This window comes from Coloeus monedula (assembly GCF_965178545.1).
Source record: "Coloeus monedula genome assembly, chromosome: 6".
NCBI classification, from domain to species: Eukaryota; Metazoa; Chordata; class Aves; order Passeriformes; family Corvidae; genus Coloeus; species Coloeus monedula.
The window spans coordinates 30,606,248-30,623,836 of record NC_138786.1 but is presented as its reverse complement, the minus strand read 5'-3'; the positions used below and the strand labels follow the sequence as shown (position 1 = coordinate 30,623,836).

The following is a 17,589-nucleotide window of genomic DNA, read 5'->3' as shown; positions in this document are numbered from 1 at the left end:
TCAAACTATTCCCCAACTAGTAGTCTGTGTTCTATTTCTGCAAAGAAATTTCATCAATTTAACACACATACCCTGCCAAAGTAAGAACAATACTTCTGGTCATTTAGGGAAGTTAAGCATTTAGCTTCTTAAGATATAAGGGCAATGTCCAAGAGAACTCTTAAGTTGTGTGCTTGCAGCTCAGAATCTGCTCATTTCTGCCATATCAGAATCCAACTGTTCCATATGGAACAGGATGTTATTTACCTTTACTGTAGATTTTCACCACTGTGTTAAAACAAATTTCCAAAGGCAACCCAAAACTAACAGTTATGGGGTTTTAAACCCTGATGGTCATAATTTACAAGAAAACTTCCTGAGCAAACCACTTTCTATGTACAAACTTCAGAGAAAGATTAGCAAAGACTATAGTTCTGTGAGGAGCTGAGTCTCACAGAGCTGAAAGGCCATCTCTTCATCTCCCACCCATCTTCTGATCCGTATATCACATCCAAATGCTTGTCAGAGCTCTCTGGGTGTCAGTACAAGTCATTAACCCAGGAAAAGAAGTAAATGCTACTGCCAAGTTAGAAGTGGTATCAGTGAAAGGTCTTACATCACGCCTCTGCTGGATAAGAAAGGCCTCCCCCTTTCAGCAGTTCACTTTTTTCCCCAATGCAATTGCATTCTAAGCACTGATGAGTTAAAGATAATCCTTTCTTATTGAAGTTAAAATATACAATAGAAATGCTACTTTATGAGAGGAACTACCTGTGCAGACAACACATAATAATTTTTGAACATGGGAGACTCCCATTTTTAATTTACTATGCTCTATAAGAAAGGTAAATCTAACTATTTCAGACAGCTCAAAAGAGAAAAAAAAGATCAAGTTGGCAGTTTAATAAGGACGAAAAGAAGAATCGAAGACAGAGAAAATCAGAGGTGCAATGTGAAAGAATTGCTGAAGAAGTGTTCCTACCACAAGTGCCACTCACAATTTGAAACAACCTTCTTATCCACAAGTCCCTTCAAATGAGCCTTAGCTCACACAAAATTTTGATCCTATGAGGAAATACAACCAAGGTATTCTGTGAAGCTTACTTTGCATAGATCTCAAATGAAAGACATTCTTTATAAAGGCTAAGAACAGCAATATTAAAAGGTAGAGGGGACTGGAGCCAGATTAAATTGGATACAGAATTATTTCTTCTGATGATGAATTCTGATTTGCAGGGGTGAAGACTTGTATACATTAAGCAAAAGCATACTTGTTGTATAAAAGGGCAAAACTCAAAAAACATTGTAGTTTTTTTATTCACCTTGTCTATCTTACAGTAGGTTCCAACTCTAACCTGCTTTTCTAGATATACTTGCAACTGGAATTGGGTTCTCTGTAAAAGGCAGTCCCTAAGGGCTATCCCTAGTGTTGACAGTCTTAGTCACAGAATTTGAACATTACTGGACAGTTTCAGACATAGGAGCATGTGTTGGCATTTTCTAAATTCATTATCTTTTTTCCTTCCAGTTAGAAGATGGGTACAAGCTTGTGTCTAAATGTCAAATTCCACATCTCTCTAACATTCCATATTAAACTTCATCTTCTCTATTAGCTTCATATAGCTTTATGTGAGAATATAATTGTCTTTTGCTCTGTTTTCCAACTCATAGCAGCATTGTGTGCTGCTACTTATCAGAACAGAAAGTCTGTCAAGCCACAAGAATATAAAGTTTTTTAAAAATGTAGGCTCCTGAAGTATTGCATCACCCTGATACAGAACAGACAAACTCTTCCTGTTAAAATAATACCATACCCATCAGAAAATAGCTTAGAAAGCAGACCAACATATACTAAGACTTTCCTCTACATCTTTAGTAACAGATGAGAAGCTAAATTTTATGTCCGAGTGTACACAACTCTACACTGAGTTCCAGAGGAGAAAAGTGTTATCTTTAGGCTGACTAAACAGTGGACCACAAATTGTCTGTGGTTTTCTTCTTAACCAATACATGTGTTTTCCCATTCTTTGTAGTAAGCCACTCAGTTGTTTTAAGAGTTTCATTATCACATCTTCACACTCCTGTCAAAAGCTACGCAGAACTAAGGAACACTGCTCGAGTTCAGCGACATGAACGTATTTTCTACTTGCAATCTGAAAGAAGCTCAACTCTGCCTCCTGCAGCAGCAGCAATAGAATTAGTGATGAAATTCTTCCTGCAAGAATTTTGCTGATGACAATTAAGAAATTTTCAGACCATAGTTTGATACTATCATGGCTTGAAAATACATCTTTTGTCCTTAAACAGTGCCAGTGGTTATTAAATACAGTTGTCCAAAGACAATATCTGGCTCTAGAATCATATGAACTTCTGGTAGTCACTTGATGTGTGACCTATTTCTTGGTGTTTAGTAGTAGGGACAGAGCCCTGCCCCAGTGAAGGAGCAGACTATTCCTTCCTAATCACCTGCCATCACCACTTACAGAACACTGACCCACGAAGACCTATCCTACCTGATCCATTAGTAGAGTATTAAAAGAGAAACATTATAATTTGAAATAAGAATCAGTAACTCTGTAAATATGCAATATTTACATTTTGTGGGATTGCCTCTATGTTACCCAGTATCAATATTGTAATGCAAGGAAGATGCTTCCTTATCCTATGTAGATGAGTAGATAACATTGTATTAATTGGACCTAAAAAGACTGCAAATATTTTCTTCTGAATATAATCTTCAAAGTAAGTATTAGATCACATCAAACAACAGGTAAAATTTATCATGTGTTTTGGCATATGTTTTCCTTCTTTCACAGCCCACATTGCAAAACAGCTCTGAATAAGCCTGTACGTGTCCTGCTTCCTGTTTTATCTCCTGAATCAGAAAAAAGCCACCCTTATAGAAGTATTCTCAAACAGTCATGGAAACTCTGGAGACTCAGGGAAGCATTGCTTGCTTATTACCTGATCACGATCGCCTGCAAAACAGCAGCTCTTCATAGTACAGGAGTTGAAGTACCCTTGGTTGTCAAACTGGAAGACAGGCAGCCGGCAGTGGATGTCGTAGAGCACCGGGGGAAGGCGCCGACGCAGTGCCAGCAGTTGGGTGCCATTACTGTTGAACCGGACGCTCATGGCACTCTGAAGGGAGAGGTTCCCACCATAGCGAAGCAGGGAACTGGGAAAAGACAAGTGGGAATAAGTGAGATGGGCTGCACATATGAATTGAACTACTTAAAGACAGAACTCTCTTTAATCTTACTGAGGCATTTCAATCCAACAAGCCCAGTAAACTATAATTTATTTAGTTTCTGCTTTAAAGCATCAGTTCCTGAAAAATCTTAGTACGAAACCTGAATGACAAGCTATCAAAATGCTATGACTGTTATGTCTTCAGAAGAGAAAAGTTAAAGACTGTGAGTAGTTTTGTTAATAACAAATACATTTCCTGCATAGGAGCAAAGTTGGACAGAGCACTTAGCCTTAAAAAGGTTGTCCTTTTACTTCTGGGATGTCTGCCTTTGAGACTGACCCTACCAGCATTCAGCCCTTCTTTTTGTTAGCTGGTTCTTTAATCCAGGCAGTTTTTTACCCCTGCTCTGGCACCAGATGGCATTTTATCCAAATGTAGATAGGCTGGCCATTCTCTCTCTTCTGCTTCTATTCATATCTCTACAGGGCATCAGAGGATGTTTAAACTCACAATCAGTTCCAGAAGTCTTAAATAAAAGGAGATCTTACTAACATGTTATTGCAAGAAATGCTAAAATAAGTCACTTAGCTAATCTCAAACTAGCTTCATCTAAAAATACTGCCAAGTAGGCAAGACAATTATGCTATCACATGACATTATTACCTAAAACTCTAATGTGTCAGGATTAGCTGGTTTCCTTGTCCCATATAAGGCTGTATGTTCAGAGCTGGAGTATTTGTATCCATTCTTATTGACATATACAAAACAAAACCAAAGGTTCACAAGTTTCCAGACTCTCTCTTTAAAAAAGTAACAGAAATGGAATTTGTTCCATAAAGGAACATAAAGTTAATCAAAGCACACCTTAAATGCAACTTGTACAGATCTTCTGTTCTTTTCAAAGACTTCATTCAGTTTGTGTATTTGAAATGATTGTGTGTAGGGAAAGTGAGACAAAGATGGAAGACATTTTATCCCTTTTTTTGTTCAGTGATCACTGAAACCTCCCTAAACAGTACTAGAGCTCAACCTTTTGTTAAAGTTCTGTTTTGAGAAATAACCATCAAATCTTGTTGAGAACTGTGACTTTTATGCCCCTTCTTGACCAGAAAAAGCATGCCAGCTCAGAATTTGCAAATTCTAGAGGGAAGTTTATTCACAGATTTTAATGCATAATACTTTCTGATACAGCCCTTTTCCCCAACAACTGCGAAAACTGAGTCACTCCACATGGATGGGAAGCCACATTCCAGGCAGGTCGAAGCACGCATCATTGCCTGAGATACTGTAAAGTTAAAAACCATTGTTCCTAAGCCAGAGTTAAACAAAACCAATACAAAATACAAGACTCTACATAATAAATGCCCTAGAAATACCCCAATTTCACACACACACTTTTGAACGGAACAGTCAAAGCCAGGACGCCACAAAGGCACCTGAAGTCACATTTTCAAAGCCAACTAACTAGCAAGTTCTTCAAGCTGAGCACCAAAACTTCTGAACACTTGTATCAGCATGAACAGTCCTGGTGTCTCATGTTCTCCTCCAAAGTTGCTGAGCTTTTCTTAATCATGTTCAAGGTATTTAATTAAAACATGAGAGAATTTAATACTAGAAACTGTAACCGTAGAGACAAGGATTTAGGATCCCTCTCATCAGCCCTAGTTTCTGTTCATCAAGACCAATAAAGTACTCAGACAGCTCAAAATACTCAGGCATTAAAAATCAAAACAAAACAAGATAACCAAAACACACATGACATTTTTGCCTCCCCCTCTTCTGATAGGTCTTAGTAAGCCAATTTTTTTTTAATGGAATTTTCCACTTCCTTAAAAAAAGATACACAAATAAGCTAAAACATCATAAATGACCCAAAGCCCCAACCCAAGCAAGACCTCAACACAAAAAACTGGCAGAAGAAACAATCCCAGATTTTTTTTTGGCTAAGAAAAGTCAATTTTTAATAAAAAGATATGAGTTGTCCAACATGAGTAAGAAGGTCATAACAAATATGCAACAACCAGACAATGTTTAGGTGCAGCCACTGCTGCACCAAGATTAAGCTCCTCTCCTCATTACCAGTTCTCCTCCTTAATCCAAACCACAGCCCAGAATTCTCTCCTGCCTACAAGTCAGTGAGCCTACCAGATGCCCCATCCTTTGAAGTCTTCAAGCAAAGTTTCCATGGTTACTATTATTATGCCCTGCCTGAAATCATTTGAGATTATGTTTTATAGCAATAGGAGTGCAATGTTAAACTGGCTTCCATTCTGCTTACAGATGTTTCATTAAGCTCCTATAGCAGTCAAAGGTACCAAGGCAAACACTTGGAATTGAATTCTGTATTGTGTTGCAGTAACTTCATCATAGCAAAGCTCCAAAAGAATATTTTACTTCAGAAATTAAAGGAAGCAAGAGAGACTAGAACTTCAGAAAAAATGACCACATACACACATGAAAAGTCTAGAATTAAGGAGCTGCATAATTAATGCTCCTCTAAAGATCCACAGCTTTGCCTGCCTCAGACCCTCACTCCACACAATTCAGCCACACGTGTAATGGAAATACAGTTCATGCTGCAGTTTTTTTAACATTCGGCTCAAAAAAAAAAAGAAAAACAAACAAAAAACCAAACCCCCACACTAACAAAAAACCCCAGTGAGCTAGTTTGGCTAATACAGAAAGAAATACTAAAATAGCTGTTTGCCATTCATTTATAACGTAAGAGTAATGACTTTCTCCGCTTGCCTTAATTCTGGCCCCAGAAGTCTGACACTATAGCTCCAAGTGCAGCATTTTGCTGTACTAATCACAAGACAGCAGTTTTCTGTTTTCCCCACCCTGCTGTGTCCTGATTGCTTCCTCTCTGCCTCTTTGAAAGGATTTGTTAAATTAACTGCACAGTGTTTTCCTTTAACAAACTCTGAAAAGAGGCAGCAGGTAGTTAGGTGGGGATGAGGCGAACGAACTGACACAAGCCCCCACCAAACATCCATTTCCTGACCCAAACAGAGGAAAAATATTTGCTCTCTCTCTCTCTCTCCTCCTAGGACAGAACATCTGAGAGATATGTTCACAAATAAGAGGGAGGGAGTGCAGCTCATGGCTCTATCTTGGTGGCAAAGCTGCTCACCTAGGTCACAAATAGAGGATATATAAAGGATTTGAGAAGTCTCTCTTCCTCTGCCTCATACTGCAGGCAGTGCACATGGTAGCAGTATTGAGAACTGAGGAACCCCAAGACTTTGGTATCTTCCATCATAAAATTTTGTTGATTTTAGAACAACCGTGCTGGTTTTAGGAAAAAAGTAATAATTGCCTGAGATGACTTCTAGAGTATCCATCTCCATCAAAATTGCAGGAAAAAAACAGACAGCCCTCTCCAAGAAAGAAGCCAGCAGAAGTTATTTTCTACAGTATTAAACCACTACTAATACTTGCTAGTACTAAAGAGGATGTCTGAATCAAGAAGCTCTAAAGATCTTCAAACTCATCAGAATCAGGACTTTTGCACTTTCTTTTTTTGAGGTGTGGGGAGGGGAGAGGAAGAGACGTGCTGTGTTTAAGCATGTTCAAATGACTACCTCCGCTTTCCCAGTTGCACCAGGGTGTTGCTCTGTACCTTTAGTCAGTTCTACTTTTAGATATTTTCACACAGGATTATGTGGGGCAGTGTAGACATGTTTGGATATGTTGCTCATGTTAGAACTGCCACTTCTGCTTGCCCCTTACTGCATGCACTAACAAAGGAATTTCAGAGGCAACACCTTGTTGCAGTTACTAAAAAGTTTACTGATGCATCACGCCAGAAGCAATACTCTCGTCTTGAAGACACAGACCATGACAGCTAGTGAGAAATCTGAAGGCAATACTAAAAGGACACTTCTGAACAAGATGAGTGCTCTTTCTGCCAGAGGCATTATTTTTATGAATCCAAAACCAGACTACTCGGATTTACTCTGCTTCCAAATTTGGCTCACCCAGACAGCTGTGGAATGCTGATGTTGCCTACCAGCTCTGGAAGCAATATAGAGAGACACATGCACTTCGAGTTTTTTAAAAAGTCATATTGTATGATAAAGAGAAATATTTAGCCCACAGATGGAACATTGCAATCCAAACACATATGCTGGAGCTGGAGAGAGGCAGAGGAGGGAGAGAATGGACGATTATATGCAATATGGTCATTTCCATAGCTGGATACGCTGCACACAGGCAGCAGGCAAGGGCTAACTAAATACCAGCTCAGCCCAACAATGGAAGGCTTTGAATCCACGAGTAGCACCACTAATGTAAATAAATCGGTTTCTACTGGCACTTAGTGGGGTAAGGGAATAAGCAGTATCACTGCATTGCAGTACAGACAGTGGTGTCATTTAAGAGGGAAAAGAAAGGAATTGAGCAAGGGAAAAGTGTTGGTATCATAAACTGCAGTGAGTGAGACTAAGTTAATGAACCAATGACCTTAAAAGGAAAGAATGAACTGAATGCTTGTAACTAATACACACCATTGCATACAACTGTGTTTGTCAGCAATTCTGTAACCACAAAACTGAGGAACTTCTAACTGTGCAAAAAAAGAACTGGAATGAAACTTGGCAAACAAAATTTTGGCCTGGAAAACTGCAGAAAAGTTTGGGGGTTTATTTGCAAGAAAATTATTGTGTGTTTAAAAGGACACAATTCATATATAGTCTGAAGCACTTAGAGCTAAATTAACAAGTAACAGAAAAGTCAGCACAATATCAATAATCATGCAGACCTTTTTAAAGTAGATTATGAGTCTCAGAAATCTCAAGATACTTTCTTTGAAAAGCAGATAAATTGTGTCAAAGTTTATGGCATTTCACTACAAGTATTGTAAGTGTTAACAAAAGTGAAGGAAGTCCATCAGTGTCTTAAGGTTAGAAGGTATACAAGCCATACTCAAGATTTTATCATTTTTCAGAAACAAGTTCATTTTTCTAAATTCTATCATCACTACTTCTGATTATCTTACTACCTTTACAAGAACTGCCTCCTAGAATCCTTACCAGAAAGTAAGGGGTATTTGCTTGGACACTGAACAATAACCAAATAAAATAAAGGGTGAGTATTGTTAGCAAAATTAAACATCTTTGTTTTCCTTCAAAAAGAAAGTACAACTAAAATAAACTCCATCCACCAAGATAAGAAAAGTACAGAATTCAGGGTGAAGATTCTGCACGTTCAAGAACGTGACATTTCTTTGCTGTTTACTGTTAGAGTCAGAAACATGTAAACTAATACAAAATGGAATCTCACCATCATTAATGAACTTTCATGCACGGCAAACTCTAAGGGGAATAGAAGCTCCAAATATTAAAATATTGCCCTCCAAACCACAAGGGCAATATTTTAATTTTTTAAATAAGTGAGATTCTTATCTGATAACTGACTTCAGAAACTAGAGCATTAAAAACATCAAACATCACCATTTATGTACCCAGAGTAACCCGACAATGTAACAGCAAAGGCTCGCCTGGTTTGGCCCTTATGACCTAACTGAATCACTGAATGAAAATGTTGCTTCATCAGTGATCTCAGGCAGTTCTCCAAAAAGCATTATGTTTTCCTGTATTCTGCCTTTTAACTCAAGAATTTCAGTACTTTGAGGAAGATGGCAAGAGCAGAGGCATAAAGTATACTAAACTCTCCCCCTCATCTGTATTACTTTTATCCTTTCAGGATTTAAGGCTTACCTCTGCCATTACAAAGACTGAACAGTAGCAAATGACAACAAGCAAAAAAACCACCCTTTTGGTTGAATGTTTCACATACTCCTCCAGCTCTAGCCAAGGTTTGTTTTGGTCTTATTAGAGACCTATTCCCAAATATTCTCCTGCCCTAGGCTTGCCCTCACTAGAGTCAGCAGGCACAAGAGTGTCCTATTCTCACTCTCTGCTTGAATCATGTAGGTCTTACTGTAATGTAAGTAATAAATGAGATCTAGTAGGCAGACAATTTGTTTTTCAGGAAAAAAAAACGAACAAAAGAACAAACAACAAAAACCCCCAACCAAACAACAACAAAATTTAGCCAGATTAAAAAAAAACAAAATACAGAACACAATGTAAAAAACAACTGTCCAACAGCCACAAGCAAACTAGCTGAAACACCTGATCATTTCCATCCTTTTCTAATCCCTAAATTCTCTGATCAGAGTCCGTTATTCAGCCTGTTCAGAAATAGCACCTTGTAGGATGGAGTACAGACTGTGACATAGAACATTGCTCAGCTAAATACAGCAAAACACAAAGGAGTAGGTTCCATTAGATAACCAGATAAAGAAGATGCAAATACAGCCAGACTTGGCATTGGAAGATGACCCTTAGGCCAAATGAAGGAACAGTAACTGTTCCCAAAACCAAGCATTCACCAAAGTAGTTATAAAACAAAGAACATGGATACCAGAGAATGTTACCTCAGAAAAATATTCTGAGTGTAAAAGTTGGCAATTCCTCTTGAAGAATGAATCCATTTTCATATCTTATGCAGAATCAGTCACATGTCAATACTGCAGTCCTATGATACATTTTTCCTACACATTTCTGTGCTGCAGTTGTTGTCTTGCGTTAGGAAAGCTGAGTAACATCAGCCACAGATTTGTTCTTTTATCCGATAATATATACACTCACTTCCCTTCTTTTCTCTAGTGAAGCTGCATGAATTTTTGATTTACAAAAACCACACAAACAGAAACTAAAGAAAACAGCAGCAAAAAGAAAGTAGGCCTTTCTTTTGTCAGGAAAATTCGCAAGATCCAAAATGCTCCTGCAGTAGAAGAGTCCAGTCTTGAACTAGTAAAGCTTTTGCCTGTAGTTGGTAAAAGATGAATATAAATTTTCTCGTAAAGCTAAGTGAATGCAACTGCAGACATAATTTTGGAGTCATCGGGTTGGTTCCACCACAGTTTCCACTGGACTGATGTTTCAAAGACTAATTCCCTTCTCTTACAATAGCATTAAACTAATATTTCAGATATTCTCCTAGTAAATGCACTAAGAGGATCTCTCCTTTGATTTCAGTCACCAATATTTTTTTAAATTTTATTTTTTCTTTTTTTTTTCTTTTTGAACAAAAAAGTTTCTCTTTTAATTCTCTCCACATTAAATGGAGGTATAGAGGTGATTATGGCATGACTTACAACGATTACTGACCTATTCCCTTAAGACAGTGCTCTACAAAAACCCATTCAATCTGAGCTTCTTTTGAACAACAGATTATACTTTTAAAATTTGCATTACAAGGACAATACTTGGCACTTAAAATTCTTGCTTTAGAAAGACCTGGGTGCTAAAGTATTTCAAAGCTAACAAAAAGATTAAGCATCATGAGGCTTTTGAAGTAGGCAGTTTTCCCTTTTCTTGGTACAGGAAAAACCGAGGGCAAGAAAGGTCAACCAACAGACCTAACCAACACTGTGAAACAAAACCAGGTTTCCTGACTTCTTGTTTACAGTTACACACAGTGTTGAAAATCTAAAACCCGAATAGCCCCTCTGCTTGTAGGAGCAAGCTGGATCCCACAGAGCAAAGGGACAGTATTGAGCTTAAAGTCCCTGTTAATGTGAGGATGCTGATAGGTGTGAAAAAGTTTCATCTTCAAATCAGAAAATCCCCCTGCGTATGATGGAGGGCAATCAAGACAGGAGAGGCTGAACAGAAGAAAGACTATAGCCCTATCTGAGAACAACAAAGAATTAAAAGCTGAGCTACTAACAACACTCTTCTTTATTACACAATTTGAATCTCAGTTCTCCAAAATTCAGTTGTGTGTCTGATCAACAAATCCAGGGATGCTAGAGGAAAGTTAAAAATCTTTCTAAATACACTCTACTACAGGAAGGATACTAGCCTAAACACAGAAAAAGCTAAGCTAAACCCTCTATCCCAAGAGGGCTGGCAAGGTCATGCATAAAGCAGGACTACAAATTAAATACGGAGTGTGTACATCTAAAACAGAAGCTAAGTGAGGGGGCCTTTCCTACGGTACCATTCCAGTAAATTCCACAATAAGGACAAGGCATAAGGGTGGGAAAAAGAGACTATAGCACCTGTTTCACACACTTAAATACCAGGTAGTATTTGGCAGACTTGCACACTTAAGTATTTCCAGACTATCTATTAGTTGATGCTCACACCAGCAACAGAAATTATTGCTTCAGAATAAAAAATATTTAACAATAAATTCACTGATTTACATATTTCACAACTTTAGGCTGCACTCCCGTCTTTAAAGAAAAAAAAACCAGAAAAAAACATCAACTGACTGAAGGTGGCAACCACAAAAAAAGTCTTCATATGCAGGAAAGTCATCAACATGACTAAAGCCTTAATGATTGTCACGATCTTTCTTTGCCCAAAGTCAAAAAAGACTCATTTGCAAGTACTTCCTTTTTTCCTTCAGTGAGAAGAAAGAAGGAAAGGCAGAGGAAACTACCTTAGATACTTCTAACCCTAAAATAGTCGTTGATTTTGGCTAAATTTGTGGCAAATACTTTGGAGATTTATTTATGTTTATAATAAGGAAATCAAAGCCAAAAGCCATCTGAAAAGTACTACTCCCCCAGATGCCATTACTATTCAAATGTTTCTTCAACACATCCCAAAGATTCCCAGAAAAATTCAATCCCCATGAACTTAAGCAATAATCTTTCTACCACATTAAAGGGAACTTTTGAGAAATAATGGAAGACAAATAGGGGGGAAAGTATCTACTTTTAGGTTCTGTGTAATTTGGGGCAAATACGCCAAGTCGGATCTGGTTAGGAGATCTTCAAATTCTAGGTTGAGAAACTGATCAGTTGAGCTGCCTCAGTAGCACAGAAACATAACAGATGAGGATGGTACATGTGTGGGATAAGGTCTACTTCCTGAACTGCAAGAGAAGACAAATAGTTATTTGAACTATTTGAGGTGGTGTGGTTGACCCATATTGGTAAGTTCCAAAATAGCACTTAAAATTTGTTATACTGTAACCCAGCTAAATGGATTACTTTAAGCAGCACCAAGTTAGTCAAAATTCTCAACAAATTATTCCACAGGGAAGAGAAAGAAATTATAAGCCTGACAATGAGCAAGTGGTTGCCAAGATACACACATTTCTCCTGAAGTCTTTAATACAGTGCGCTCTGCTCAGAGCAGGACTGACAAAGGTCTCCAAAGAGAGAAGTGCAGCACACTTCTATTGCACTGAAATAATTTAAACAGTAATTGCCAATTCAATGATGTAGTGAACTCTTCCACCTGCAGGGGCTTTGGGAATCCCAAAGCATTCATGCTGGAAGTGATGACAATCAGAAGCTTCTTTCCTTCACATGAAAAGTCAAAATGCAAAACAGTCAAAGTAAAACCTTAAATATCCTCATACTATTCCTGCCATTATGTAACATCTACAGATTCTACATTAAGAAAATTACTAGCTTTTAAGGAAAGAGCCCTGAACCTTGGTAATAGGAAATATGTAAATCACTGTCAGAAGCAAACCCTGTGGCTGGCCCCTGAATTAATATCCCCAACACAATCACCAGCAATACTGGATCCCTCACTTGCACTTCCAGAAGCTCAGTATTTCATCCAGCATACCAGACATCTTGGTAACACACAGATAAAAAAAGGCAACAGTTACTTTGTAGAGTGAGCCCAGGAAGGAAAGCTAGAAAGGATAAAAACTCAGCACATGTATGAGCATTTCTCTGAAAATAACTGCCATCTCTGTTCTTATGGTATGATCTTTAAGGATCAACTAGCTTAAAGGCATGACCCTAGAAACTAAAACTGGCAGCCACGGGAGACCTCAATCTATGGACTTGAACTCAGTTAGAACGCAGTGTTTACGACCTTAGAACACCTTTAACATCACCACACAGATTTTCTGAAGTCCTCTCTATGCAACAGTTTACAAATATCACCTGTGGTACAGACGGAGTTGCAAATACTCATCATCTGCCTTTCCTCCCTTTGCCTGGCACATCCACTCATCAAAAATAAACTCTAACAGAATTAACCATGCCTTTATTCAGAGGTAATACTCAGCCCTCTCTTACAAAGCTGGTTTATTTGACATGCATCTAACTAAACTGTGAAGAACTGTTCTCAAATTTCCTGTAGTTCTGGCAGCTACCACTTCTATTTTCATACTGAGAGAGGCCTCATAAACCTCAAACTGAGCTTTTCCAACTACATGTCAATCTAACATACACCACCTGCAAGATTTCTATGTCCAACAGTGTTTTCCTCTTGCTATCAGACCTCTGATACAAAACCAAAAAAGTAACACTCATCAGGTCTTTGAAAGGCTGGGAACTAAACAAAATAAGAGAAACTACAAGTCAAAGCAATCAGAAGCCAAGAACTGGATTTTCAAAAGTACCTGTGATTTCCAATACATGTGGACCAGAAGTTATGGATTTAATAGATAGACTGTTTGAAGAATTGGATTGTGTTTACTTGCAGCACAATGACTAAGCTGAACACCTCGTAATTAGTACTTGGCAGAAAAGCTCCGTTCAAGACAAAGACTTTAGAAAAGAGTCAGTTCAAGACCAGCAGTATGGTGCAGCCACACCTTCAAAGTCCTCCACACATTGGCAAGATCGACATGCCTGTACATTCATAAACCTGCTAAGAAGAGTCCTCTCTCAAGATCCCCCTGAATCTAATTAGTTTACTACAGGGAAGAAATTTCTATATCTCTATATTTTGCTTACTATTTAATGAGCTAATCACTAGATGATTCACTGACATCTAATAACAGTAATTCCTTGTCCACAATTTGGGAGTTTGCTTCCTCTAAATTCTTAGTCCAGGAGGCAAATGTAATGTTAGTTTGGAGTACACTAAGAAAGCCTTCTTGATTGGTGTTTTTTGAGACACAAATATTCATTTAATATGAGCTAAAAAAGTTTGTTTTAGTGGGCTCTGAACTGCACTTAGTTGTCAGCCAAGATAAAGAAAGAAATCAAAGTTGAATTAATGTTCCTTTTGGATTTATCTGTAAAGACTTGATGGAAAACACCAAAACTGACATTCCTTTAAACTTGGGCTTATTATGATTTGTATGGTCAAATTAGCTTTTAAAATATGCCATAAGGGTTACAACCACCAAGGAATACCAGGCTTGCCCTGTTGCTCAAGGATTTTTTTAACTCATCATTGGGCTTTTTGAGTACACTGACTTGTAACTATGCAGACAGCACAAATCTCCTGAACATTCAGAAGAATCTTAAAAAGGCCTATTGTGTGTAAGCATTTCTACCTCACTCAGAGTTGAATCTAGTACTTGAATTAGGGGGACAAATGTGTTTCCAGATCCCAAAACTAAAGTCTGGGGTCCTGGAACAGTGTTTTACTCCAGGAACACAAAAAGTAAAATGAAAAAAAGAAAAACTCTGCTTGTAGTTTATTCTTATGAAACATGCATCCTTGGAAAGTAAATCATCCCCAGCTTTGGTCACATTTCACTTCTACTTTGTAAAAAGCTTGTAAAGAACATGCTGAGGAGGCAAAAAAGAGCAAGGTTAGTGTAGCAAAAGAAACCAAAGCAAGTAAAACAGAATGAGCAGAATGCCACAAACAGCTGAACACATGTTCACTGCTTCTCAAATGAGGACATGTTTCCTTCTTATGTCCCCCTCTCAGCCTCACAGGTCTTATTCTCTCTTCTCCATGGTTTACAGTTGCCACTGGACCTGCCTTGAACCAAGTTCAACTTGCTAGGGCATAAGAAAGCTACAAAGCCTTTCCTGCTTAGTTTTCTAACTTCTAAACATGATGAGTTGGTTCAAAAAACAGGTCAAACACATAACTATGCAACAGACACAGGAATGAGGGCCTGGTAGTTTTTAGCTAAGCCCTCCCAGACTCCCATAAAATATCCCAAGATATGTATTTATGACACAAGACGTAGCATTTTAACCCCTGAACTGGACACACCAATGGATCTCAGTATGCATAAAGTACAGGTTCAATGCTCCTATCACAAGCAGAACACACTTCTGTGAACAGCCTTTTTGCATCATGAAGATCAGTTTAAAAATGTGTGATGGTCATTAATATGACAAAGAAATATAATTTTGATCTCAAAAACTTCCACATAAGTTGATGTAAGTGGTGGATCAGGGGGAACATAGGAAAAGAAAGCATTAAGGGGATAATGATAATATTTTCTTAGGGGAAAAAGTAGTCTTATTTCAGTAAAAAGATGGAGATGGTCATGGAACTGCATGGAAAAAGAGGAGGGAGAACATGAGTACCTAAAAATAGCTGAAGTAACACAGTCTTTGCTTGCAATATATATGTACTCTAGCTTGCTGAGTTGCCCCCAGCAATTCTGTAACAATACTTGTAATATATATTTTATTGTAAATAGTTTAAGAAGCACAGACCTCCCTTTTAAAATTTTCTTTTAAAAAGGCTCAGCTTCCAGACCCCATCTAGTGGCGTGAAAGCCTTACAGCAGCCTCCTCAATCAAAACCACATTTAAAGCTTTTCAATGCCCTGTTTTTAAAAAAGAAACAATACAGATGGTTTCAGTTTAATGTCCACCTGAAGGAATAGAAATACTTACACATCCTAAAAATAAAAAAATAAGATTTCCAGAATCACTAGTCAACTTATAATCATAGACTTATATTAGTCCTATATTTATAGCACTTAATATGCTATTTTGAGGAGCCAACCCACCACATCCAGATCTTATTAGTATACTGGGGTAGAAGGAGAGAATCTCAATTGCTGCACTAAATCTGAGACAGAAGAGATATCAAGCTGTGAATGAACTTTGGGAAAAAGCAAAATGAATCCGCCTCTGTATCCTGACTCAGTCAGCAAGACTAATCAAATTATGATTATTTGAAGTGAGCTAAACTTTCCACAATTCAGAGCTGTGCAACTGTCTCTAAATTTGTCCATGCATGCCAAGAAATGCTGGCTTTTCAATTACCTCCTTCACTGTAGCCAAGTATAAAGCACTCCCAGCTTCCCATTAGGAAGTTAACCAATTCCACAGCATATGAATAAAATCTACTCATAATCAGGACTTTTTTTCTAGCCCTAAAATAATTCAATTTAAAAATTTTAGGGGTGTTTAACGTTGCCTGTCTAAAGAAGTGGACAAAACCGACTTTCCTGGCTGGAGGCATGCAACAGCAAGCTGAGACAAATTCTCCCACAATCCCATTGGAGAAGAGCCATGTATTTTGGAGAAAAATACTTTGCTGTAAAAATCCTCACATTTTCTGGATAAATAAGTAGATGCAGCTCATTTGTTCCTGACAAGCAGTGGAATCTATATCTGAATTCTCTATCCTACAAGGACATCACTGTTCTATTCAACATTTTCAAAATGTAAAGCTATTAGTTTAAAACTACACAATTAGCCATATTCCACTGACTGACATACCAATTTAGAAGTTAACAGCAAATCTCCCCTTTTTTTAGTCCATTATCAAGCCGAACAGAGTCAAAGAAAAACTATACTTCATCTGAGGAGCCTCTGCTGATTAAAACCAGAAAGTCAGCATCAAGCCTGATCCCCTTCAAATGAGTGAAGACCAGCCTAATCCTGTTGGTTTTATCAAACCTCACCTATATCTGCAAAAAGTCTTACCACACCAGTGCTGTTAGCTGCCATACATGTTACACTAAGGTATTGCTACCTACAGTACTGCTACTGGCCACAAACAGCTAGTCTTCAGAGTTCCAAGCTTTTCACTTGCTGGATTTTGTAGATGAGCAGCAGCAGGATTCCCCAGAGCAGCCTCCAGTTATGAAGAAAACCAAGTAGTGCCTGCATCATCTCACTCTGCCTCCATCTGAGAACTGACAGTAGCTGGGGAAGTGCGTTTTACAGGAAGTGTTATACCAGCAGTAAATTATTAACTACTTGTAACCATTTCACCTGTCCCTTGTTGGAAGAGTGCTGCAGTCCAGCTTAACCCACTGGAAGTTAAAATTTTGGCCATCCACAGCAAACATTTAAAAGTATCTATACTTCTCCCCCTTCTTTCTACCCACTCAATTTCTAATCAAAACCCCACTACCACACAATGTGACAAAGTTTACCTGATCTAGTACTTTCTATTAGCACCACAGGTGGAATGATAGGACTGACAAACTTCCGCAATGGCCACAGAGTTATGATGGACTACATCAACACCAAAGCAAAGGAGAAATTTCTCTTGATGGTTTAAGGCATAAAAATCCCTCACAGGTGAACATCATGTGCAGCAATGTAAATAAAAATGCAGATTAGGGAAGAAATAGACAGATCTAGCAATTTTTTACCGTAGTTATTTATGTATTGTGCTATTCAACAATCCCAGCAAGGATTCAACAATCAGACAGGTACTTCTAAATTATGTCCCTCAAAAACCTCTATTCACTCATACTTCCTA

At 38.1% G+C, this 17,589-nt stretch overlaps 1 protein-coding gene across 3 annotated transcripts in view; it reads right to left on the bottom strand.

Annotated features, from left to right (window-relative positions):
• DCAF5 (DDB1 and CUL4 associated factor 5) overlaps positions 1 to 17,589 on the bottom strand; it is a 70,902-nt gene that overhangs the window by 30,519 nt on the left and 22,794 nt on the right. For all 3 annotated transcript variants that reach the window (XM_082283610.1, XM_082283611.1, XM_082283612.1), the window contains exon 6: positions 2,944 to 3,157. In XM_082283610.1, the coding sequence (XP_082139736.1) occupies positions 2,944 to 3,157 (214 nt within the window). The remainder of the gene's footprint in view (positions 1 to 2,943; positions 3,158 to 17,589) is intronic.